This window comes from Patiria miniata, unplaced genomic scaffold, assembly GCF_015706575.1.
Source record: "Patiria miniata isolate m_02_andy unplaced genomic scaffold, ASM1570657v1 HiC_scaffold_3, whole genome shotgun sequence".
In the NCBI taxonomy this organism is placed as follows: domain Eukaryota; kingdom Metazoa; phylum Echinodermata; class Asteroidea; order Valvatida; family Asterinidae; genus Patiria; species Patiria miniata.
The window spans coordinates 25953185-25980784 of NW_024037069.1; the positions used below are offsets into that span (position 1 = coordinate 25953185).

The 27600-nt window shown below is 39.4% G+C and overlaps 1 protein-coding gene across 1 annotated transcript; it reads left to right on the top strand.

The window, feature by feature from the left end:
- The first annotated feature begins 20043 nt into the window (after nucleotides 1-20043).
- Nucleotides 20044-25741, top strand: LOC119736585 (proteinase T-like). The gene is made up of 8 exons (XM_038210602.1): nucleotides 20044-20170; nucleotides 20763-20903; nucleotides 21020-21161; nucleotides 22107-22340; nucleotides 22985-23147; nucleotides 23859-24093; nucleotides 24501-24638; nucleotides 25736-25741. The coding sequence occupies exons 1-8, from the start codon at nucleotides 20060-20062 to the stop codon at nucleotides 25739-25741; spliced, it is 1170 nt and encodes a 389-aa protein (XP_038066530.1). The 5' UTR covers nucleotides 20044-20059.
- Nucleotides 25742-27600: the final 1859 nt, after the last annotated feature.

A 27600-nucleotide genomic window follows, 5' to 3' on the forward strand; every position in this document is an offset into this window, starting at 1 on the left:
TTGAAAAAAATCGAGAAATTTGAGATTGTTTTGCTTCCCGAAATATTTATTGGTTAAAATAAATCACCTTGTGCCCAAAAACATTTGTTTCATAGAAAATCTTTGCATAAACAGGTCTACTTGAATAAATGGCGGAAATGATATACACAAAGAGACCATTTACATTAAAATTTCAGGTGTTTACGCCAATTGGCCAGAGTCCAATTTTAAATATTAGGGACAATATCCGACATCCGAGATTCGTGTGTTCCTTTTGTGTTGAATTGAGGTCATTGGCATTACTTATAAATAAGATATAAATTGTCCAAAAAAAATTAACGTTTACTCAAAAAACCTTACTAAAGCCTGGCAAATTAACGGGGTTAAAATTTTGCAGTGAAATTAATTTTTAGCTGAATCCTGCGCTTTAGAGAAACGAAATATAGTGTGACAAGTGTATTACGTCTACAAATAATACAAGTTCCCCAGATCAAAGCCTTTGGCGGTGGGGGGGGGGGGGGCGTGCCAATGAGATCTCTTTTTTTTGCCAATGAGCTGGTTTTTTTTAGTAATAACAACGCGAGGTCTGTTCCATCCAAAAAATCCTTTTTGTCGGGACTCAAGTATGCTTTTCTGGAGTTGTTCTTTTCACTCTTGATTGTACAAGAAGATGTCTCAATCAATTTCTTAACCCGTTCATGATCTTCTCAATTTAGCTGTTTAAAGTTACTGTACCGTACTTATGAAAAACATTGACATCTGTTTCTCATCAACCTCGCCCAGTAATCTTTTTTCCTTGTGATCCAAGTGTTTTGAGAGGTTTTGTTTTATATTTTCATGTACTAACAAAATGCACTATATAAGCTTCACAACCTGAGCCCAGTAATTCCTGAATTTTCTTAACAAAATCCAATGCATCATTTTCAGGTGCTTAATCAATAATATTTAAATAAAAGATTTTCACTTTACTTTAAAAACGGTCCATGCATGCTCTGTCCAACAGCTTTCTATCTGTGTATGATCAAAATGATGTTTAGACATCCCCGGCCCTTTTTGCAGATAATTGTATCTCGTCTGTGGACTTATTGCGCAAAGTTTCGGCGGAAAATCGTCCACTCCATCCGTTGTGCCCTGTATAAAATTACAATTTAAAACAGTCGTCTGCTGCACTCCATGTGGTCATGAATCCTAAACATTATCTGATATAGACATGTAAATCGCATCAAGTCACCAGACGAATTGTTCGAGGATAAAATGTCCCAAATTTTTTATCTGAAAAAAATGCTTGAAAAACACCCTTCCACTCCATAGAAACAATTAGATTTTTCACATGTTGTTTGTGTATTTATGTAAAGTCATTTGACGCTTGAATGATTTCTATTGCAATTTGTTCTAGGTCTTAACTTAAATTGACCGGACTTATTTGTGGATATCCTTTTTTTAGTTCCTGCCTGATTCCGTGGGTTTTCCTTAGGATACTGTTCTGGGTCCCCCCCCCATCTAATTTTTCTCATTGTCTTCTCTCTGCAGTTTTCCTCATGCTTGCGAGCTACATTGCCTCATGCTTTTAAGGATTCCTTGGTTTCATTACCAACATAATTAATAATATCAATAATTTTGTTATTACTCTCTAAAATGTCAAAGAGTAAAAACACACTCTAACTTGTCTCGCAGATGCTCTTTAAAAAGAGTAGAAGTCAATGTACTCTTTTAGATTTTTTTCTAACTATGGGCTGTGGTGAAAAAAAAACACTCGAAAAGAGTTGTCCGCGTACCGCCATATTGCTCTTAAATATAAAATAGTGGGTTTTTTTTCAATCTTTCACATTATGAGAGTAAATTTAGACAGAAATTACAGAGCACAAAATTCTCATGTTGTGTGAGTTGATATAAATCTTGATGATATGTATCTTTATACTCTAACAAAACTGCCACCCGCATCACAACAGAGACTGTAGAAAGAGTCTTTGGAAGACGCGTTTTGCTGAATTTAATTAGGCTGACAGAATTATGGAACACAAAACTCCAATGTAGTGCATGAGTTGATATGTAAGTAGGCATTGTGTCGTTGGATACACATTATGATGAATTTTGTAATCAAGCGAACAGAAGAGCAGAGCACAAAACTCCTATGTTATTGATTTGATATGCGAGTACAATGCAAAACGGGTCCTTGGGAGACGCATTATAATATAGCATGCAATTTGTAATTAGGCCAACAGACCCAGGAAGCACAAAACTCCCATGCATTGAACTGGATTATTGATGAATTGAATTATGCAGACAGAATTACGGAGCACGAATCTCCCATGTTGTGCGAGTTGAAATGTGAGTTCAATTTAAAAAGGATCTTTTAGAAACACATTATAATTTATATCATGAAATTTGTAATTAGGGGAACAGAATCACTGAGCACAAAACTCCCATGTTTTGTGAGTCTGTGGGAGACGCATTATGATGAATTATGTGAATTAGGGAAACATGGATTTATGGAAAATAAAGCTCCCTTGTTCTGTTCTGCAAGTTAATGTTGTTTGCAGGCGCGGTTCTAGGGGGGGGGGGGCTGGGGGGGGCTAGGGGGGGGGCTTCAGCCCCCCAACATTTTGTCTAGCCCCCCCCCCAAAATAAATTCCGTAAAAAGAAATTGCATTAGCAAAAAAGAAGGATTGTGATGTACATGCGAACGGTTTCCCCCTAAAGAAATAGTCGTGACAAGGGTGTATTTGTAGTTAATATAGTGTGAATGATTTTAGGATTTTATTGGCGCTCCCCATTGAAAATGTTGTAATTGTAATTAGGCGAACAGAATCACTAAGCACAAAACTCCTATGTTTTGTGAGTCTGTGGGAGACGCATTATGATGAATTCTGTGAATTAGGGAAACATGGATTTATGGAAAACAAAGCTCCCTTGTTCTGTTCTGCAAGTTAATGTTGTTTGCAGGCGCGGTTCTACGGGGGGGGGGGGGGGGGGGGGGGGCTAGCGTGGGGGGCTTTGCTTTTCATAAGTAATAAAAATAAGTAAGCGCTGTGATTTAGTTTACTATAGGTTTTCCCAGCGAATTTCCGAATTTTTTCTAATCAGTTTCATTATCAGCCATTCAATTTCGCGCGAGTTTTGCACACGTGGTCCAATTGGGGTTTCTTTTTCATTTGGGGTTCATTCAATTTCATTTTTAGACAGCCAAGATTTTGCTGTGAATGTTCGTTTTCGTTTTTGGGCAGCCTATTTCGTTTTTGTGCATTCAAGACTTAACTTGTAGCAGTCTTAAATTAAGTCTTTGCAACCTTTTGACGGTTGACGCATTCAAATTAGCAAACATCTGTGCGCTTATAACGTATAACCATGCTTTTCGTTTCTTATTCGTTTATGGGCAATCGCTTTCATCGTTTGGTCATTTAAATTAATAAGAATTTTTAATCGATATTTTTCCTATTTTTCTCCGAGGTTCATTTCCCCCCCGCCCCCCAAAAAAACAATCTTGATGACTGTAAAATGAACAATGTTACAAATCAACTGATATGAGGGAAACAAGATGCAACGAAATAATCAATTGAAAGGGTCTAAGATAATTTCTTTTTCACTGTTGATCTTTTCTACTTGTTGAAACGTTTGATCAAGGTTTTTTTACGTTGACGATTTCTTGACGTGCAAGACATCGGAACACGTAATATGTTTGGAAACGGTTGTACCGTCGGGAACACTTCTCTTGCGTTATTTCTTAAATGTTTTCTTGCGTATGTCTGACCGAACACTTACCGTATTCATAGGGCCCATGCAACGTTTTCAATGCAATACATCTTTGTGTCACATTTAACCTTATTTGCAAGTTTTATTTTCCATTTTGAGGGGCGTTTTTGGTGCCTTCTCCGTTTTTATGCTAATGCAAAGTTTCATATTCATTAGAAAACCTGTGATGGCATTCCGAGCATAATTAATGTTACACGGCTATTTCAGCAAAAAAAGTTGCTAGACTTTTGGATATTTTGCTGTCATAAATTTCTTTTATTTGGTGATTATTTGATGTGTCAGTACATGGCAGTAAGCCAATGACCAACCCTTTCCCACAAATGTTTTCAATTAGCAAATTTTGGATGAATAATTTGAAAGAAAAAAACCTAAACTGAACAGTGTCTTCCTGAAATGACATCACAGTAACAGCGGTAGTCCGGAAAAACATAGAAACTTTTAAATGCTTAAAGAAGTGCACATTTGCAATAAGATTATTCCAAAAAGTGTTGTCAAATGTGTAGTTTTCTTACATTTCACAGAGTTGCGCAAAAAGAATTCCTGAGAAAAATTCATTGCACATACCCTTTAAGAAAGAAAGTCAATCTACGGTTTGTAGTCATCAAATATGATTTACGCTAAGGAATACGGACACGCATGAAGTCTTAAAAGATGTTTGACAAAATGTAAAACATGTTTGCCCATTAATGAAAACGAATGCCCGATCAACCCCATACTAATGGTTTAGACGAAATTGAATGACCAACGCAATACTTTTAATATGAATGCATCTTTGATAGGGACGAGTGAAGCTAAAAGGCGATAGAATGCCCGGATAGTGAAATTGAATGATTCTTTTTGATTGTCGAATGCCGATCTGCGTGATCTTTCAATTTCAATCTAAATCGAATGAGCCAGGCGTTAAATTGAATAAAACTTGGTGAAATTGGCCGGAAAACCTATAATAAGAGCGTTCTTAAATGCCGATTATTATTATTATTATTATTATTAATAATTATAGGCCTACTTATTTCTTGCATGAAATGGAAAGTATGCATTTTCATTTGCCTGTGTACACCATATTTCTTTCAGTTGTTGACGCATAAAATTGTCGAAGAACTAAATGGATACACAAATAAGTATTAAAAACAGATTACAATTTTGCATTATTATCACATGAAAAATGCATTGTGTACCTCGAACAGATTTTAGACAATGGCCAGATTATTTCATTCACCAGATTGGCGGCCCTTTGTAACATTCTGCCCATCAACGCTGGGCGCATTACATCCAGTCTCAAAAGTAAAATCAAGGATGATTATGTCGGTGAAAAGCGCGAAGGGCCTCCGAACCATTTTCTGAATAAGGTCACATTTAAAGACAAAAACAAAAAATGATGTTCTGCTGTCGCGTAACAGTGTTTAAATTGTTTACGACAGCATGGTCTTTGACAATTTCAGTCCCCCTAGCGCTCAGAGTCATTGGGAAAAATTGTTTCACACCGACAATTTGAGTAACATCTGGATTCACGGGAAATGTGCCATTCTTGATGCTGATGACAAAGATATTTGGTTTAAATTAAAGCACAGAATCCTTCCAACCAAAAGTAGATTGAAACGATACGGTTCATAAGATGACGACACGTGTTCATTATGCCACACTCATTGTGAAGATTTAGAGCATCTATTTATCAATTGTATTATGCCTGGTTATTTGTAGAGAGTGTCATTCGCAATTACATTCACTACAGACTGTATTTTTTGTCTTTCAGACAAGATGAGGATTCCGGGGACCGGCATAAACAATACTTTGTGTTTATTTCTTATCGGTCGTCTTCATCGAGTCATTTGGAAAAACAGATGTAAATACGTCACCCTTACCGCGGGTACAGATAGTTGTAACATTTTGCAAGTGTTCAAAGCGAGTTTGAAAGAATTCCTCCGTCTCGAAAGAACGAGACTCGACGATAACACATTTCGTTTAATTTATGCCAAAAACTCAGCTCTTTGTGTTCTAGACGAAAATACATTGAGATTTGCCTTCTAAATAGATCATCCTAAATGCAGTGTTTCCACTTGATCGTTGACTAAGAATTTGTGATTTTCGTTGAATGTCTAAACCTTTATTTTTAATCGTTTAATTTTTGCCAAGAGATGTTTTTCTTGGAATATTTTTGTTCGTTTGTTTTTGCTTGTGTGATCCTTTTAATTGTAAAATAGTATTTATTTGATGTGATGTTTTTGTAATCTTTGTGGAGTTGTGAAATAGTAATAAAAGTGGCCGTATAGCCCCATTGTCATGGGGAAAAAGAGCGTTCTTAAATGCCGATGATTGTTATTATAATTACTATTATTATTATTATTATTATTATTAATTATAGGCCTACTTATTTCTTGCATGAAATGGAAAGTATGCATTTTCATTTGCCTGTGTACACCTTATTTCTTTCAGTTGTTGACGCATAAAATTGTCGAAGAACTAAATGGATACACAAATAAGTATTGAAAAAAGATTACAATTTTGCATTATTATCACATGAAAAAATGGTTTTTTTTAAGGTTATAGACCTGCGCTAACCAATGAGATACATGTACTTAACAGACACAACAAAATAAAGTAATTAAAAATGAACAGATGAAAACATAAAAATACCGAAGATAGCATACAATCAAGTGACGAATTTGAATGAAATTTATATAAAATTAATTGCAAAATGACGAAATTGATTCATCTATCGTACGTTCGGCAATTGCAGACGACGAAATTTAATTGTCTGTCACAAAAACAGTATGGCTAAGGTATGGAATTGTTTGAAAAGGTGCAAATATGAGCGACCAAAGACGAAATTGAACATGGGGTATGCAAGATCATGAATTTTCAAAACGAAATTGAAGTAAATTGTTTATGAAGTTGAATGAAAAAAGTTTTAAATATGCGGGAAAACATATATATTAGTTTTACATTGTAATCATTCTTAGTGTCATTTCAAAACTATTTTAGCATCAAATAATGTTTTGTATACAATCTAATAAGTGTATTTATTAAATACTATTTCTAACCTGTATCAAGCATTTTAATATTTTAATGAGCACGACAACCACAGCAATTTCTAATGTATAGTATACCCTAACCGGTATATAAATAGCAATAAAATAATCAATCAATCAATCATTATTGCTTAATTTTTTTGAAGAGCAAATCCGATTTCTAATGGATTTTTGGTCCAATACAGGGTTTTGAGATAGTAAACATAATGATCCCTAAAGCCCCTGTCACACTTGTCCGAATTTATAATTCCGTTCATAAACCGATCTGAAATATTATTAATTCGGACACGTTCGGAGAAAATGTCAAAAAACCAGCCAGAAATGAAAATACACCGATCATAATCCGGTCTTATTCCGGATCTAATAAGTTGCTATTCCGATTGCAATCCGTCTATATTCAGAACCTCTCCGATCATCACCGAACATGCCAAACTTTGAAAAATTCATTGATCTCAAGACCGACCGCTTTCCGAACGTTTCGTTTATATTCCGTTCGTCTCCGTTATATATATGGTATTACATCGTGGTAATGCGGTATATCATCGGATAAAGTGACATCAAAGTCCGTTTTTTGATCGGCATTACAATGTGGGTTCGGAATGAACTCTGAATACATACGGAGGCCTGTTCCGTACTCTTCCGTACCTATTCCGCATTGCAACGAATGGCAACGAATGAGTACAGTGTGTATTCCGTGCATTCCGTGCATATTCCGTGTGTATACCAGATACCGTCCGTATTGAGGTTGCCGCGACAATTCGGAGAAATTATTAAACAGGTTCAATAATTTCTCCGAGTTCCTCAGTGCATCACCGAGCGTACACGAGTATATAGCGTTGGAAAACTGAGGAAAACCGAGGGAAATCCGTTTGAGTTCAATTCAAACCGATTAAACACTGAATCCACAATGTTTTACTCGGAACATGAACGGAGTGACGATTCGGACAAGTGTGACAGGGGCTTTAACCCACGGATCCTACACACAAGGATAAAGGACTGTTCTGAGCTCTAGTACAAAATGCACTGAGTGGACTTGCCTTTATTGGTTAGACGCGTGATAACGGGCATTAATACCCGTTGGCTTGCAATTGCGAATTTTCCAGGTGTGCCATTGTGTTGGGTTTTTGCATGACATCTTAAACGGAAATAATCATAAAACTGTAAGCAAAACTACTCCTTATTTAAGATTTACTTGTTCCAAAATTGTTTAAAATCAATACTTCAGGATACAACAGATGGCATTGTGCAGTTTTTGTCGTCATAGATGAAGTATTTACCCGGGAAATAAACGTCAAAATGTCGAGGAGAACACCGTTTACCCAAATTTTGTTTTTAATTAGGCTTTTATAGATGTGATGCCGAACCGATGAAACAAAAGCGACATTTCATTGTTCATCTTCAAGCTAAAGATGTTGTGCTCAGCATTACCATGGTTATGTAGTTATAACTTATCAGAATTAATAATAAAGACCAATAACGTAGACTCATGATAAGACTTCAATACCAGATCGGGCGCAGAGCCTTGCAAATCTGATTTGCCACCAGTACAGGCCGTTGTCACGCGTCTAACCAGGAGTTGGGCCGAGTCGTTAAATCCTTGTGTGTAGGATCCATGCTTAACCCTACTTAAGTTATCGTTCATATTAATACCTAAAGTTGCACTGTATTTTGCCCAAGTGATGGTATGCTATAGCTGTAAGATTTTGCTTGTGCGCCACCCTTTTCACTGAAATCGGAAGAAAAAACTTAATGCGCATTTCGTCATTGCAGGTGCACACGTCATAGATTTATATTTTAAATATAACTCTATACGACATCTTGGAAAAAGCTGCTGGTTTCCCCCTCCTCCCCCTCCACGCCCCCCCCCCCCCGCCTGCCACGTTTACAAGAAATTGCCGCCACTCCATAATGCACATCGTGACGGTCCTGAAATCGCCGAAAATTGTTTTTGATTACACTTTAATATTTCAAAAAGATCTTGTTGAAAATGACTAACCTAATGTCGCACTGTTTCTGAGAAAAGATTTTAAGAAGGACCGGCCGGCCCATCGGCCTGGAACTGGCAGTGAGCTCGCAGTATAAAACATCTTTGGGGATGCGGCCATCTTGCATCCGGCGGACGTGGCCCAGCCAGCGCAGGCGCAGTGGGGTAAATCTGTGCCGGCGAGTGGGGGATGGGGGGATGACCAAAATCAAAAAATTGCCCGGCTATGGAAATTCGAAAAAAGCTGGACACTACCTTACACTGGGGGTGCTCTTCAGGATATAGATAGATATCGATATGTATACTCTCGCTTACATCAAAACGGCGCATTTTAAAAGCTTTTGTACTTTGTTTCTCCACTTTTCAGTGCTATGAGAACACTCTGGTTGTTGGGATGTTCGAAAAATACCTTGAAATCCACAAGTGGGGGGATGATTCAATAGCCCCCCCCCATGCTGAAAGAGTGGGGGAGGGGTGGGATATATACCCCCATCCCCCCCCCCCGGGGTTTACGCCCCTTGCAGGCGACGTTGGTTCAGGAGTAAGGACATGCTCGGAATCTTGGCCTTTTCCAAGACAATCATGCTTGGAATTCGATCCTGCCACGACTCCGGAGAATGTGTCGGAGACACCGTCGGTGGAAGCTGCATGTTTAGCACGAATGTTCATACCTTCCACTTCGTTTGTGCGCATGCGCCTAAATCTCGGCTAATGCCAGTGACTGTCGAAATGGCAGCGCCCTGGAGAGGAAAGACACACCAATTTTCATCTGAAAACATAATGTTCCTTGTGCTAGATTAAGTGAAATACGTGCCACCGGATGAAAATAAATGAGTTTATTTAAAAAAAAAAAAAATTCACCATATTTTGTGATCTAAATTCGACATATACAGGGTGAGCCAAAAAAAGCGAAACCCAAATGTCGGGACCATTATTTTAGTGAAGTTCTGCATGTAGCACTTTCAAAATCTAAGATATAAAGACCTAATTCATAAGCTTTCTTTTAGTATAAAAATCATTCAAATCACTCATGTACTTTTTAAGTTACGGAATTTTAAACACAACCACCGTTTTAAAGTTCTGTCCACAGATCACACTAAGGTAAGTATTCTTTCAATAAAACGGAAACAAATTACATAGGGATGTGTGTGAATTGTTTCCGTTTTGCTGAAAGAATGCACACCTTTTTTTTGTGATCCGTGAACAGAACTTTAAGACGGTGGTTGTGTTTAAAATTCCGTAATTTAAAAAGTACATAAGTGATTCGAATGATTCTTGTGCTAAAAAAACTTATAAAGTGGGCTTTTATATTCTAGATTTTGAAAGTGCTACATGCAGAACTTCACTAAAACAATAGTCCCGACATTTGGATTTCGCTTTTTTTGACTCACCGTGTAGATCGTTGTATGCTTTGTATTTAACCAACGCGACAACATGAATTGCCTTTTCTTTGTTGTTTACGATCAGAATTTCATTTTTTCGTTAAAATGACCGAAGGAATAAACACAAATTTATTTCAACTTTCTAATGTTTGATAGGTATGGAATCTGTAGCAGTTCCTGGCTACGCTTAGGAATTCAGCCTATACGATGAACCTTTGTAGAAACTCGTAGAGAGGAGACAATGACGAAAATTACAGTTTTAGACATGGGATAAAAACCGGAGAAGAATATTCTAGGGAACACTCAAGCGGGCACTGAACCCGGACCATGCTATCTTCCCTTTAACGAACATGATGCAGTTTACTTCCATCTCACACTGCGTTTTACCAAAGGTATTAAAAACAGTCACCACTCCAATTGCATTGCCATGGAAATATGCATTGATGCTTCATGATGTGACTATCTTGCTAATTACATGTAAGTACAAAAACATGTTGGAGTTTCATATCACCGATGCTATTATTAGCGTGGTGGTTTGTGTGCATTATCTTGCCCGTCAGAATGTTTGAAGATTTGCTGTCGGTATGCTGTGAGTGACTTGAAATATGGTAGGAAGTCATGGTCTAGCGTTTTCCCATATACAGCCTCATGTTTGCTCTCCTGAAGACGGTCAGAGCATACTGACTGGAACATAGAGTTTATACCTCTGGTTCTTTTCAGAACCATTCTCTTAGTTGAGAAATTATTCGCACATGGTGTTTCCACAAACCTTTCATTCATTAGTATCTCCACCATGCTATGAAACAAGCAAGACAAATCACTTTTAGTTTTTGGAATCATTTAAATTGTTCGCTAACACCAGTTGAATGTTAGATAGCATAATTTTGTGGAAAGCGGGCAGGGTTTTGATTCAATGAACGAAAATTGTAAAACACAAGAGGTGTCCTAAGCTACATGATTACCCAAAAAAGTACTCACCTACCCATGCTTTTTTTCAGTGCAATGGCAAACACAATATTTTCTTGGCCATAGTAAAAATGACTCATTAACGTTCAGTATTAATAATACAAGGCATGAAACTCTGCTCTGGTAGCATGGCCCGTGGTCACGGTGTGGTAGACAAACCCCATGGCAAGACTTTGCAAGAGAGTGTGGGAAAACCACATGCTGACCATTCACCCCAAGATGCTGGTTTACAAGGCTCTACCTCTGGTAGCATGGCCCGTGGTCACGGTGTGGTAGACAAACCCCATGGCAAGACTTTCCAAGAGAGTGTGGGAAAACCACTTGCTTGCCATTCACCCCAATATGCTGGTTTACAAGGCTCTACCTCTGGTAGCATGGCCCGTGGTCACGGTGTGGTAGACAAACCCCATGGCAAGACTTTCCAAGAGAGTGTTGGAAAACCACTTGCTGACCATTTACCCCAAGATGCTGGTTTACAAGGCTCTACCTCTGGTAGCATGGCCCGTGGTCACGGTGTGGTAGACAAACCCCATGGAAAGACTTTCCAAGAGTGTGTTGGAAAACCACATGCTGACCATTCACCCCAAGATGCTGGTTTACAAGGCTCTACCTCTGGTAGCATGGCCCGTGGTCACGGTGTGGTAGACAAACCCCATGGAAAGACTTTCCAAGAGAGTGTTGGAAAACCACTTGCTGACCATTCACCCCAAGATGCTGGTTTACAAGGCTCTACCTCTGGTAGCATGGCCCGTGGTCACGTAGTGCACTACGTGACCACGAGCCATGCTACCAGTAGACTCGTAAACAGAATAATCACATTGGAAGCCCTTAAATAGCTTTAAATTACCAGAACAAAGACTGAATTGAAAGATTCCATTTTATTCTTTTTGTGGGCTATTCCAAACTTAGCAAAAAGTTCATAGAGTGACGCAGTTCTACAGTATTGTATGTACACTCACTTTGTATGAATCACGAACAACATACAAAAGCGACCTTTATGCCAAAAAAAGTCTCCGGTTTCTGGTATAGAGCTTGCCCAAAAAGTGGTGCGGGGATGCGGTTTTTTTTTTTTTTTGCTGATTTGTTCGCTACAAATTTCGGCTGATGACTGCAAATGGTGCCCGACTAAACTTAGTGCAAATATATGGGAGTCCAGAGAGGCCACATGAAGCATATTCTCGACTATAACCCAATCTTAAAACACGTTAAAATTGTGCAGCAGCAGGATTCCAGTCAAACCAGTGAGTTTGGCGGTTTTGAGACATCATCTTTCAATAAAAAAAAACTTTTTCATTTTGCCGACGCGCATGGCTACGGCGACGCGCGCATACCAGAAACCGGAGACTTTTTTTGGCCTTAGTACTAAAAGCTTTTCGTTGATGCAATTTGCAGTAAAATTAAGTTTTATTTTTTCAATAGTTTATTTTAACTTAAAATTAAAATTTAACTTGTACTCAACTACTAACGTATAGCTACACCAATTCAATTCAATTCAATTCAATTCAATTCAATTCAATTCAATTCAATTCAATTCAATTCAATTCAATTCAATTCAATTCAATTCAATTCAATTCAATTCAATTCAATTCAATTCAATTCAATTCAATTCAATTCAATTCAATTCAATTCAATTCAATTCAATTCAATTCAATTCAATTCAATTCAATTCAATTCAATTCAATTCAATTCAATTCAATTCAATTCAATTCAATTCATTTCATTTCAATTCAATTCAATTCAATTCAATTCAATTCAATTCAATTCAATTCAATTCAATTCAATTCAATTCAATTCAATTCAATTCAATTCAATTCAATTCAATTCAATTCAATTCATTTAAATTCAATGCAATGCAATGCAATACAACATTAATTTTATTTCTATCCAACCACAAACAAAACACAATTCATATACCTGTAGCATGTACACTGAGGAAATCAAGAACAATCATGGAGGAAAGACAAATATGAAACATATCGGATAAAATGCAATTAATTAATTGCCATAATAAGCCTATAAGCTTCTTAATATTTACATGATATGCGATTTAACAATGAACATCTAAGATGAACTTCCGATAATGTGTAACATTTGCATTTGTCAAAATGTGATGAATGATAGCCATAGAGCTAATTTAATATATCTCTGTGTTAATAGCAGATATCGCTCAACTGACTGGTTAAAGGTTTGAGTCCACTGGTGCTACAACAGCAAGAAAAAGCGCTGTTAGTTTTCGACCGTTAAAGTGCACTGCTTGCTGAATTTAACACAGGATATTCATAAGTGCCGGCTGTGTCGTTGGAAAAAATTACATAATTGGGTGCGTAACCGAGTGTACGATACGAGGTCATTATAGCTGAGTTGCCAGTTGCCAGTTGCCAGGGGTGCATAGTGGCAGATGGCAACGGGATGCGTATATTTTGTTTTGCAGCAAACATCGTATTTTAACCAATCACAATCATCACGCACATAAATACTTATCACGCTGTGTGGATGGAAGACACTTAGGTTATCGTAGTGTTTTTCCTTCAATTAAACTTATCCCAACCAACAAATTAAAATATTTGATTAAAATGGGCACGGGTACCGGGCTCGAACCACAGATCTATGCGATTTATAGTTTACTCCACAATCCAATAGACCGCTGCGGCAGCTCGACGAAAGCCGTTTTTAAAAATGCTTTAATGTACATGCATGACTAGCAATCATGATGGTGTCAACGTCATTGTTATTTTCTTATGAATAAACATCGAACTATAGCTAAACAATCATGCCATTGACGATGTGTGCTGCAGATAAAAACACCGCCAACGGCGTGGAGATTTTTAACGCAAAATGAGCTAGAACGCTGATAGAAGCAAATTCGGGGCAGTGAAAACGGGTTAAACTGGACGAATATTCTATTATGTATCGGGGAAACAAAACCCTGCATGGCTACACGCCTGTGGTTTGCGCTCGTAAACGGATGTAGTATGGGGAGGAAGATATAATTTTCACAGCGATAAGTTCGGTCCCAACCATCGTTAATATTAATATTTGATTTTTTTCTTCATGAAAATGACAGCATACCAGGCGCTACGTTTTCACAAGGTGCTTCCTATACTATCATTTACAGTCAAACAGGAAGGCTTTTCCAAAATAAGTTGGCAGTTGAATTGCTTTTGAATAATTGCAAATGTTGCACATCACCTTTAATTCAAGGGGATATCATGACTCAATCACACCTTGTTTGAATTGAACAAATCTATCTTTTTTACATTATACGCAACACAAATGCGATATATACACGGCCTTTATACAATAGTGCATCTTTTTTTTCGACAGAGAAAGTTTGAAGTAACTAAGAAAACCGGACTTCATGATAGGCCTGTATACATGTATATTACGATCGGAGGGCTTATTTATTAATTATTTTCCCGACGGCAGGTTCAATATGAGATCATTCTGCATAATAGAACTTATGCGTTGCACCTGCAGGTACCTCACAGGGTGTTCTGTGTTTGATTTAATTTAATGTGGGGGTTGTGACACCCCCCACACCCCTCCCTCTAGCGGCGCCAATTAGACGACGCCCTTGCTCTGTGCATCTTGATTCGGTGTTTCATATACCGTACGGTACGGTATACCGACTAAGTATAAACAAAGGAAAGAGGAAGAGGAATAGAAAAACCGGGGCGTTTGTTTATGGTGTAAATCGAGGACAGGAACCAAATCGAGAACTCCTTGGTTAGAAAACGTGTCAAAAAAACAATGACAGCTGTTGCGAAAAAGTTCGAGTAAAAACAAAGGAAAAGGGAAAGGGAAGAGGAACACTAGAAAATCCTTGATTTATACCATAAACAACCGTGTGTGTTGGTGAGTATGAGTTTGTTTCTGCATTCAATAGGGAACATTGACCAATAGAGGACAATAGGGTCCCCATTTCCCGAGAGGTCCCCAATTTGGATTCGTGTACAAAACATATGGGAGGTCTTCCTAAAAAGTTAGTGTACAGACAAAAGAGGGACAATAGGGGGTCCCGATTGCAGGCAACTACACTTCAGTGTCTGCGTTTGTTTATGGTGTAAATCGAGGACACACACGTGCAACATCATCGGTGAATCGAGGACAGGAACCAAATCGAGGACGACTTCGATTAGAAAATGTGTACAAAACCAATGACAGCTGTTGCGAAAAGTTAGTACAAACAAAGGGAAAGGAAAGAGGAACAAACTGAAAATCCTCGATTTACACCAACAAACGGGGGTGTACACACGTGTGTAAACGCCTTCAATGGTGGACCGCTATTGTCCCTCTTTTGTTTGTACGTAAACTTTTTGTTATACTTTTGTTCAACATATGTTTTGTACTCGATAGTCAATTGTGGACCTTCGGGAATTGTAAACCCTATTGTCCTGTATTGTTCAATGTCTACTATACTGAATACAAAAACAACCCATACACACAGCCTTGCCTTACATACCTACTGCGGACATTCTTTGTATTTGTGTAGAAATACCGGAGAAAAAACTCACTTACCTGCATCGTGAACACTCTTTCAACCCTCTTTCATGATTTCCTTGAATGTTCCTTTACATTTTGCGATATATATACCTAAACCCCAAAATGCCTCTAATTATGTTTTCCAGACAGGGGGAAATCTAGTGTGGACGTGTGCAAGTTCACAAAGCGTTCACCCCATTCCTTCATCCTGTGGACCTCTTTTGTTTACAGGTCCACAAAGAGAATGCAAGGTTAGAACACAGTCGTACTTTACATAACTCTTGATGACAAGGCATTGTGTTTCGTATTGTCCCTGTAATATAACACTCTCCCATATACTTAGCACACAAACGCAAGATAGAGGACCGTCTTCAACAAAAAATGAACAATCATGGTCAACAAAGAATCTGTTGTTCTCTCTTTGTCTGTCGGTCCTCGGAGTGTTTGTAGTGCACGTACACCCCGTTCACTACGCCCCTGGTCTGATCCGCCCCCCCCCCAAAAAAATCCTACCATTCCCATTTTGCTTATAATCATATTTAGTGTAATACTGCTTGTTGGATGGGTAACATTATATTTATTACAACTCAGAAAAAAATGTGTTTTCCGATCTCACGCCAGGAGGAATTGATTCCCGTGTCTACCCTATTAGACGGCGCATATACTGACTTAAAGCATGGCCAGACACCAGACTATTCCGTACCTAATGATAATATGCAATATTTTTAAACAGTTGGAATGAGATGTCCAGTAATTTGAGTGAGATTCACAGAACAGCATTTATTTTGGGCTTGGATGCACTCTGACAGGTGAACAAGGCCGTTGAGGGCGTCGTTCATTTTTCTTTTGCAGCGGGGTATTTCCTTTCGATTTCTTTCCCGTGCTTAATTTTTTGAAATTCCAGCCACTTTCCAAATTGTTTAAGCATAACCTCACACACGGGGATACATTCATAAAAGCCAACGAGCAATAAGATGCAACTATGAAAATAACAAAAACTACGAACGAAAATTGAATTGGCTAGGCTATGGCTAAAATATACTTAGTTATAAACAAAGGGGCAAAATCGCTTTTAAAGCAGTAATTAAATGGCGCGAAATAAATTTTAATCGAAATAAATTTTAATCGATCTATGCTAATAGACTTGACCCACGCACGCGTAGTTAAAGAATCACACCCTAACCGTAAAAAGGTACAATTAACATTCGTTTATTAATTGTAAAAACAATTCAACGGAGGAAGGGGCGGGGCTACGATCACTCCTCCTCCCCAGGCTCACTTATCTCAGCATCGATGTGGATGGTAAGGCTATCTGCCCTTCCAACTGGTCCACCTGTGGGGATATAAGAATAGCAAAGCAGATAGCTAAGTATCAAATCTTGACCTTATAAATATGCCACAAATGTAGACTGTTCCTAATGCTCTGTCAGACCGGCAACATGACATTATGTTGATGCTAAGACATCTTCTGCAGTCACTCATCGTAAAGGTGTCACTAGAGGAGTTAGGGGTGGGGTATAGTACCCCCAGTAATAATTTGTGTCGGCCAAATCGTCCTTCCGTCGGCCAAATCGTATATTAATTGTCGGCAAATATGCCCTGATGAATAGCGCCACGAATTGTCCGGTAGTGTCTAATGTACCGCTTTGAACAGCGCCCCCAAAAGTCGGTTGGTGTCCATCGACAAAGCACTTTATGAACAAAACCAGAAAATGTCTAAATGTCTAAAATAATTCTTAATTTCCAAGAAATTTCAACTTGAAAATGTTTACTCAAATCCACCGTGCAAATCCTGTGGTAAAAATGGCGGACCAGACATTGTTTGGACCGATCACAATGGGAGATGACCTCGCGTGACGTCACACTTCTACAGCTTATGGCGGATACAGGCTTGTAATCAGAAAACGTCCACATGTTATAGTCTGATTTAACTCGCAGACTAGCAGTACCCTTTTCTTAACGTTTGAACGCAAATCGTTCCACATCACCTTCTGGTTGGTTGTGCTGTAGAGTATGAATGGGTAGGGATGTGCTGCCGTCTGTCTCTCCCATTGACAGTCTCCTCGCGCGGCAGACTCGGTCACAACCAGCCATCCTTTATCCACTCCACATCCACCATAGTGGTTGTTGATGTAAAACCGCCGCCCCAGGCTTTGTCTTATGCCAATCGAGAGATAGAGAAAGAACCAACTAAACAACCACTCTACAATAGAGGTTTTGGTTAAAAGGATCCCACACACCTCTCCACTATGTGCCCCTATATTTGAAAATATCTACAATTTTTTGGGGTACCAATACCGACTAAAATGGCTGATTTACAATGTTCATGCTCGATCACATTCCGCCAATAATCACTAAAATCAATTCAACACTTTTGAAGCAGTGGCGCAGCTACGTGGGGTGTGGGGGCGCCCCCTCCTCCAACAATAAAAAAAAATCGTTGCCCCCAGTCGCCCCCTCCCCCCACCACCGGAAATTTGGCATACAGATATCGAGAAAACAGAGTCCTATACCATAATTTGCTGGTTGAACATAAAGTGCCATATTTCACGGGTTTTTCTTTGTTTCTTGTTTTCACGAAAAGCCTGTTTTTAGCGATTGGCTGTTTATTTTGACGTCCCGCGGAAAGCGAAAAGCGCCACATATTGTCTGACATTACGGAGGCCGGGTGGCGAATTTCTTTTCCGTAGGCGGGATGCTCCAAAGTCATGAAAAATGTAATAGTTTAGATCGGGCCAGTTTATTCATGAAACAGAACAATGATATCAAGAGCATTGTTGTTATTTAGTCAACCAGTTACCCTTAAAAAATAAGGTTAGTCCGAATATACGGTAGGGTTAGATAGTCCGATTTGACAACAAGCTTCGATAGTCCGAATTGAGAATAAGGTTCGAAAGTCCGAATGGGCAATACAGTTCGTCATAACTTCGGACTCCGGACCTTTCTGTTGATTCGGACTATCGGACCTTATTGTCGATTCGGACTATCGGACCTTATAGCTCGCCGCCTGACTGCTTGAACGCCGTGATCAGATCGGCATAGCACAGGGCGGCGATGGTGCAGACAGCCCCGCAGAAGATGATGATTATCGTAGATGACCACACAGAGGTGGAGTTGGCGATGAAAACCGACGGGGCCAGGAAGACATTGGGCCCGATGGTGGCTCCCAGAATCAGGCACACGCAGTGGAGTAAGTTGGCGTGACGCCGCATGTACACGGCATCTCCGGGTGGGGGATCGGGATGGGGGCCGGGGGCGGCAGGCGCGCTAGCCTCGGCGTCTTTGGTGGGGTAGATCGCGGCATCGCACGGTTGGTGCTTCTCGTCGTTCCCCTGACACTCTGATGACGCGACCAGACTTGTGATATCGCTGGTACTGGTTCCTATTTCATGCCTCTTGGACCTCCGGAGGCTGGAGGTGCGCCGGAGTGTTGAAAATTGAATGTTATTTGGCATTACACTGTAGGTGAAGCACTATTGCTGTTTCTCTATGGTATAATATAAAGCAGTCTTTCAAAGACAATTAAATGTTTCCAATTTAGAGACCAAGTTGATTGATAATCCTTCCCTGATTTTTGGAACACCAACATTAACCAGACTCACAAAATTGGAGAAGTGTGTAGACACAGCAAAATCCATAGAGAGCAGAAAGCTCTAGTTTTATTATTGCATTGTCTTCTAAAAGTTCTATTCTCCTTCGAACCATGGAGAAATAAGAATGTTCAAGTCGAACCCAGCTTCCTTCACTTTTGACAAAGTGTATGGATGGCTGCTTCTTATTTCTTCGAAAGTCAGTTACAGGTAAACAGGTGGTTGACAACTTATTTACGCACGCGCAGAAACTCTTGCTCGTTGCCCTGGCAACGGCAGGGGTCGCTCAGCTGCATAAAATTCAGGGACTTGACACCTCAAACGGAATCATCACAGACTTGTTTGAAGCCGTTACGTGTGCATGGTTGTTGTGAGGTTTCAGTGTCTGAACTCCAGTCTGGACTTTGACGGTAACAAAAAAAATTGTCATGAGACTTTTCGTTGGCTCTGAGAAGGATCTGTTTTAGTGCATAACATTTTTAATTGAGTAATTTCCATTTTCTTGAAAAAACGCACCGACGCAGCCTATTGTCTTATCAGTCATCTAGGCCTGAATTTAGGTTATTTTTATAGTAGTTTATCAAACGCAAATACACCAGATAAATGTTGAAAAACAAAACACTTTAAAGAAAAGTGTAGCAGACAAGAATTATCAGTTTTCAACCCGATCAAGTACGTTAGTCTGCTGTGCACCGTGCTGCATACTTATTCACCATGTTAGTTCCTTTTATAGTTTCATCTCAAATTAACGTATTATAAAAATACACGGGTCTTTTGTCTGTTTCTGAGTCGATATTATTGATGTTTTCCTTAATTCGATCTGTATTTCTCAGGGTTTTGTTTTTCTTAAAATCAAACAGTTTTTGAGCTTGAAGCCACTGCTGAGACGTCACAGCGACCATGAGATTCCTGATTATCTGCCTGTGTGTTGCCCTGGCCAATGCCGGCCTAGCACCGCTGCTCACGTCCAACGACCGGTCAGTACCGAACAGCTGGATAATTAAGATCAAGGCGAGTATAATAACTATATTATCATTAAAATACAGTTAGGTTGTATAGCTATAGATATATTATACGCATGTAGCCCGGTATAAAATATGAAATGGCTTGATTCACACCCTTCTTCCCAGTGGCGTATCGGGAGGGGGGCAACTTGACCCGGCGACATTTTGCCATTTTTTCTTTAAGAAAACAAAGCGCCAGCACCTCACAGCCCCTACTAGTTTATAGTATACCACCCCTTACAATTTGCTGCCCCCGACCCAAAACCTGGATAATGCAAAATTGAATTCGTCTTGATATGATCCATAAACTGTGGATGCCCAATAATAATTGACGGGAAAATAAGAGCTTCTCATGGAAATTTGTGGACGTTTTAAAAGTCAGGCATAAACACTTGCAAAATGAGAACTGACAATTTTTTTTTTTACATTTGAAGGAGATATACTGCCCCAGACTTTTCTCGTTTTGATCGTCCCCCTTTCAGTCAGGTAGGCTACATCCTCCCTACGATCGCTCTGCATCCAAAGTATATTTTTAACCTTAAATTTTCCGGCCCAATGAACTGAAATTCTCTCTTCTAAAAAAAACATGCACCGAGCAGGATTTTGACGAAGTGGACCACGTTGCTGATGAGATCGCCAGCCGTTTCAAGCGGATGCTTCTCCCGCCCCCACGAGCGACCAAGATCCGCTACGTCCTGCCGGCCCTCACGCTGCAAATCCCAGCTCGGCTCATCGACGATGTAAGTTGACTTAATTGGACTCAGTCATTAGGCATATACCTTATTTTATCCAAACGAAAAAAAATCACAAAAACCAAATGATTCAACTACCTAAAAACCCTCTGTAATTGTTTCAGATTCGTTCAATTGAGGGTATTGAGTACATCGAACAGGACAGCTTCGGCACGCTGTATGGCACACAGGTCAACCCAATTTGGAACCTGGATCGAATCGATAGTCGTACTGGAACTGATGGCTATTACAACTTCAATGATAACGGTAAATGTAAACATTCTTATTAGCATGTACTGCCTTAGTAATCGAGACAAATCATTGTCTTGATTAAAATCATTGTCTTATAATGAACTGCATTAAGGGTTTTTTGGCTACACTATTTTTAAAAAGTTGTAATATCATTATTTTTTTTGTTTGACTTATCATCCCTAAAACTAGACCAGGGGGAACGTATGACGTGACTATCTTCTGTTATGCGAGTCCTATATAACGTCGTCAGAGTTGAGTTTCAGACCAAAAAAAGGCAACTCGCCCTATTAGTTAAATCGGGCATTTCTTGAGCGACGTGACACATTTTGGGGGTTTGGTCATAGTTTCGGAAATATAAAAAATATCTTTTTTTTTTGGCTTTTCCAAGTTCTTGGGAGTGGGATGGGAGTGTGGGATGGGAGTGTGGGGTGGACCGGGGGGGGATAGGCCCCAAGTGGAGGGGTGTGGCCTACTCCCCTTGTTACGCCACTGATTGTGCACAGGTGGAATAGAGCCCCCCCCCCCTTATATTAAAATGTCTATTTTTTAATTATTTCTTTAACTTTGTTATGAATGAATGTTATTGTTATGTCGCTCTGCAATTGGTATGAAATGACTTCAAATATTAGTTATTTTGAGGCACATTAAATCACTGGGAAGAATGTACTGAAATACTCACGGGAAGTCGATGTTCACGGGCAGTTGATAAACTTACAAACGGTGGGCAAGCAAACGGTGATCTTTTCATAGGTCCCACAGGCCCAGTCAAGGGCCATCTTTGAACCCGTCTTAAAGACTTACTGTCAGTCACTTGTGACGTATCTAGACTGAATTAATGCCCATCTTACTGACTGACCGTCTCGTGTGACTTAAATAGACTGGGTTGGGACCAGCTTTACTAGCTTGCATAGTCTTGTTCTTCAGAGTGTAAGTTTTGATAGCAATCTTCTCTCTCTGTAGTTCAAGGGAAAGGGGTCAACGTTTACATCATGGATACCGGCATCCAGACTCGACACAAGGTGTTCACCGGTCGCGCCTCCGTGCTCTGCGGAGATGAAGACAGCATCGGGCACGGAACGCACGTCGCTGGCACGGCGGCCGGGGCGACGTATGGGATCGCCCGCGAAGCCAACGTGTACAGTCTCAACGTGTGTAACATGTTTAGCTACTGCCCTAAGAGTACGGTCGTTGAAGGTATGGGCTTGAATAGGCCTGAACAATTCCTCCAAAAATGGTCCCAATCAAAAAGAAATCGTTAAAAGCTTCTTCTTTTTATCCTTGAATTACAGAATCCATCAGTTACGAGATCCCAAAGGTTAGGACTACGTTTTCTTCGTTTTCTCAATATCTATATCTACTGTGCTTACATTTCAACAGGTTGTTTGTTATGCATGCTATTAAAGTTCATATTCCATGCTCTTCAAAAAAATGAATATTTTTTCTTCTAATGAATTTTCAATTTGTATGTTTTGTTTAAACGAAGAAAAAACTTTATTCCTATTTCGGGCGTCTGCCACCCTCTGAAAATGGGCTTTCGTTTTGCGCAAAAATGACCCGCCCTGCACGGAGCCGAATTATTGTCTGGCAGTCAATAATTCGAATTCTGTGCAGAAGTAATTCAATAACTAAACGTCGGTGGATTTTTTTCGATCGATGTCTCATTCAAAAGTGAATAGCTTTGATATTGCTAGGAAAATAGCAATTGAAATGAATAATCAATTTTTTCGAGGTGAAACTTCAACATAGCGCGGTAACGATCTTTAAGATTTTGTGCACTTTTGTTTCTTCAAACGGGAGAAAAAACAAGTTAATGAATCGATTTACCATTAACTTGTTAGGTCTGCAAGCTGTGCGTGAGCACGGGGGTACCAGTGGCGGTGTGGTTTCCATGTCGCTTGGCTGGTCCCAATCCGAGACCATCAACACAGCGGTGAAGGATATGGTCGCTGCCGGCTATGTGGTGTCTGTCGCGGCAGTGTCTCGCCTGCCTCGGTCAACGAGGTGAGTCAATGGCGGGTTTAAGGGTGGGTGGGGGTTCAGGTCTGGGGTGGGGTCTAACGGGGATATCCCCAAACAAAAGGGGGCTTTTTGTAGTAATTAAACCACAAGAGTAGTGGAGACGATTGTCTACTCCCTTTACAGATTCTTGATGAGTATATAAAAAAGTGATAAGAATTGGGGGAAGAGCGCCACTTATAGCGTAAAAAAAAGAAGGGAAAAAATGGGGTTGGGTAGAACTACGTTTAAGATATGTATTTTCTTCGTTCAATGCTTAGTTTTATTAAGAGGATGAACTTTTATTCAGGATATTAAAGCTATGGAAGTAAAATATATAGACGGTCATTTTAAACTCATGCCAACCGGCGCTTTAGAAAAATGACAAGCGTTGAAAGGCAGTAATTCTCTTTTAGTAAACCTCGACAATGCTGTCTGTATTGCCTTCTTAATTTCAACATTAAAACCCAATCAGCTGTGCATGTTTATTGCTCAACAGTCTGTGCTCCTTTCAGCTGTTATTACTAATTTTCCAGGTAACCACCTTTTCGAAAATTTTTAACTTTTTTCGCGTGTCGTGCATGATGAAAATAATGTGTTTTGGAATAAAAACTAGATCAGAGCGCAAAGTGTAGATGGTGCTTAACTTACTCAAATATACATAGTTTGTGTAAATAATTCGTTGGCGTGGAGAAAGGATATGATAAATTTTGTCAGGAAGCACATCATTTACTCCGTGTTTTCCCCCGAGGTAATCACCGTCGGAGCGGTAGACGATTCAGACACCCGGGCAGGCTTCTCAAATCACGGTGCGTGTCTCGACATCTTCGCGCCTGGGGTCGACATCGTCAGTTCTACCAATAGTGACTACAGCTTTAGTGCTACCAAGATAATGTCAGGAACGTCCATGGCTTGCCCTCACGTGACGGGTCAGTTTTGTCTCCTTGTGGTGGTAGATAGAAAAAGTGCCCAAAATTGCCTGCGCCGACCAAATCAACATATGAATGCCTACTCAGTTTTCTTTCTAAATAGAGTGGATTTTTTTTGGTCCTTGCAACTTGAGAGTTTGTGGAAAATAAGGTTCCAATGTCTGACCAGGACTTGGAACTTATATTGCTAAGAAAATGAGGATGAAATTGGACAGTAACGTCGTATTGGCGAAACCAGGGTCGAAATTGCAGGGGAGCTGTGGGGACTAGGAAGAATCGTTTCTGAAAGATGGCAATCAGTCGGTTCAAAACATTAAAAAGCGGTGTTCTCCAAAGATAAAGGCATTGGAATAATTAAAATCGTACACTAATTATTGAATAATTAGAGTAAAAGCAACCATTTTGTTCTTCTATTTCTTGGTTCACACAGGCGCCGTGGCACTGTTCTTGCATGGGTCAGAACCCAGGCGCAACACCAGCAGAAGTCAAAACAGCATTGCTGAATGACGCAACCAGTGACGTCATTCCGGACACCAAAGGCTCGCCCAACAAACTTCTCTATATTAGTGTAAGTAAGGTTTACAATGATTTCTTAACAGTTTCTGCTGGTCCCAGAGGACTCAGAGGAGCCAACCTAATGTCCGTGTTTTGCACCTATCTAATTGACTGACTGACTGACTGAGGGACTGTCACTTACATGGGCGTAGCGAGGGGTGGGGGCAAGGGGAACTTGCCACCCCCTGGAAGGCCTCCCCCACCAAAATAAAAAAAGAACAAGAAAATGAAAAAGAAGACTCGGGCGAATCATATTATTATTTAATGCATATTTGATAACATGGATGTCCATTTTTCCACGGCTGTTTCTCCTTTCGCTTCTGGTCAGTGCTTTGCCCCACTCTAGAAAAAATCCTGTCGACGGCCATGGTCACTTAGTGACTTAAAATTACACTGGTTGTAGATTGTAAAGCCAATTAAAGGGAAGATACAACATTCGCAAACATAAAAACACGAAATGATCAAATTCTCACGGAATACCTTACTGAATTGTTAGGGAATGACAGTCTAAAGCATCCTCTAAAATCGTGGCTCCTGGTGTGCTGACATTTTAAAGAAAAAGTGTATTTTTCCAATGCTGGTCGGCCGACCAGCGTTGAAAAAACTGGCTTTTTTCAAAAACTGTACCTAATTTTTCATATCGCATTTTCTTTGCAATTGCAAAGCCTAGCCTGCTAGACTGATTTTTTGACCTTACAATTCCCCAAACTCTATAAATTGACCAGTTTCATCTTAAGTGGCGTCAGGGAACCAGACTACAAGAACACGATGGGTTTTCTTGGTTATTCCAGCATCTCACAAGCCCAAAACATGAAACAAGTCCGTTTAACAATATTTGCTATATCAAGCTATTCTTCCAAATCCATTGTTTTCTGAAAATTGCAGCGAAAGCAAATGTTGTACATTCCCTTTAATGGACCAAACCCGACCCATTGTGTAGACCAGATGCGTGAAAAGACTTCTGTGGATAGCCACTGTTCCGAATCAATTGAATGGAATTTTGCGCTCTCTGGGAACAGCTTTACTCGGCTTTCCCTTTTTGTCTTTTTTCCCCTTGTTTTGACTTATCTGAATTTTAAACTAAATCTTTCTGTTTTTCTTTCTTTACAGTATTAGGTCCAATCATCGGAGGAGTGGTTTGGGACCATCGAAGAATGACACGTGTTTGAACGTCGGTGAAGGGCAAAAAAACTATTTTGATTTATATCACCCCGACGCAAAATTCCATCTTATGACAAGTGTTTTGTTTGAAATCGTCCCTTCTTAACCAGTCACGGCAATAAAAACAGTAACGTTTAAAATTTTGAGTTGAATCCAAACTTTGATAGTAATTATAATTGACTGTTTCTCTGACTAGTTGCATTGTGCGCTGATAGCCCGTTGTAGTAAAACAAATGCACTATAAATGGCAAATAGTACGCATACTTATGAAGTACATTGAAAACAATCTATTAAAAGTAAAACTGAGGCCGAAAAACCATATTTTGCAGATTATCGATTCTACTGTGCTTCACAATGTTAGAACTCAAATATTTGTAATCGACGCATGAGACCTTACTTGTAAAAAACGGACGTATGTTTGTGAAGGTCTTTCGAATGTGAATGAATTAACAAAAATAATAGTAAGATCCTTTGAACGGGTACTACCAGTCTGATATGTTTATGGAATTATGAGAGGAGGCCAACTATTCTTGGCTTTTGTTTGGAGTGGGATGGTGCTGTCTTGGTCAACAGCACATTTTATTTTTTAAACCGTCTTCATTGATTTTTCTCCGAGCGTTGCCATTTCAGGCAGTATAATTTCACAGGTATAATATTATGACTAGTTCTTTCTTGACTTTGAGCAATATTTTTTTTCTCGTTAAATCGATGCCTACGTGTCTTAAACATAGTCTTATGCCCGCGTAACCAAATATTTTTTTTCTCCAAAGATAGCGAACATACACATTTTGAGTAAAACTAAAATATCAATTGCGAGGAAAAAGTGAATCTGCGGCCGAGTGGGGGGGGGGGGGGGAATCGTCAGACCCCGACCCATACGGGTCTGTAACGCGCTATTAATTTGACAGACAATGTTGCTTTTGGACTAGTTCGTTACTTAAATTGAAAAAAATGATAATAAACCACACAAAAATCCAAATAACTCAGTACATGAACAACATTCCGTCTGCCCTCGATTTGCGCTCCAGCGGCGTTAGACGAAGTTTCTACCTGAAAATTAATGAAATCCAAGGTTTTGTTCATGATTATGTGAATTTCTATGGAAGCCCTGGAATAGCTTGCAAATAACAAAACAAAGACTGAATTAAAGGATTCCATTTTATGTTTATGGACTATTCACTTTTAAAGTCTTTTAGTTGTGATGAAATAAAATATTGTATTGTATTGTATTCCACATTGGCAAGAAGTTAAGACAGTTCCGATGACGCATGTTCTATATATTTGTACAGGCCTATACACTCGGATTGAATGCATCATGAAAAAACCAATAACGACCTCAATTGAAGTATTTTTGTCAATTTATTATATCTTAAAATTGAAAACGATTTTGTACACAACTACAGGGTGAGTGAAAAAGAACGTGACATAGATTTATGATTGTTTTTTTTTTCTTCTTAAAAAGCGATCAAATTTGATACACAAATGAAGTATGTCTTAAAAGGGCATTTTAATTATTCTTTCACTTATCTGCCACAAAAATACTTAAATTGATCCATGCTATCAGTATGCATGTTTATTAAAATGACCTTTTTTAAGCTGTCCATGGAATGCCATTGGAAGCAACTGAGCTGAGTCCGAATTACAAATTGAACAGAAGAAGATTTTAATCATTTGAGTCAAGACTGAAACATTTTTTTTACTGTCAGATTTTGGGTTTTGAATATGAGGAACAAGTCAACTTTTTTTCCCGAAATATTGATGGCGATTTTTGTCTGCTTTTCTTTGCAAGTTTTCGTTCAGTCATGAAGGTGGGA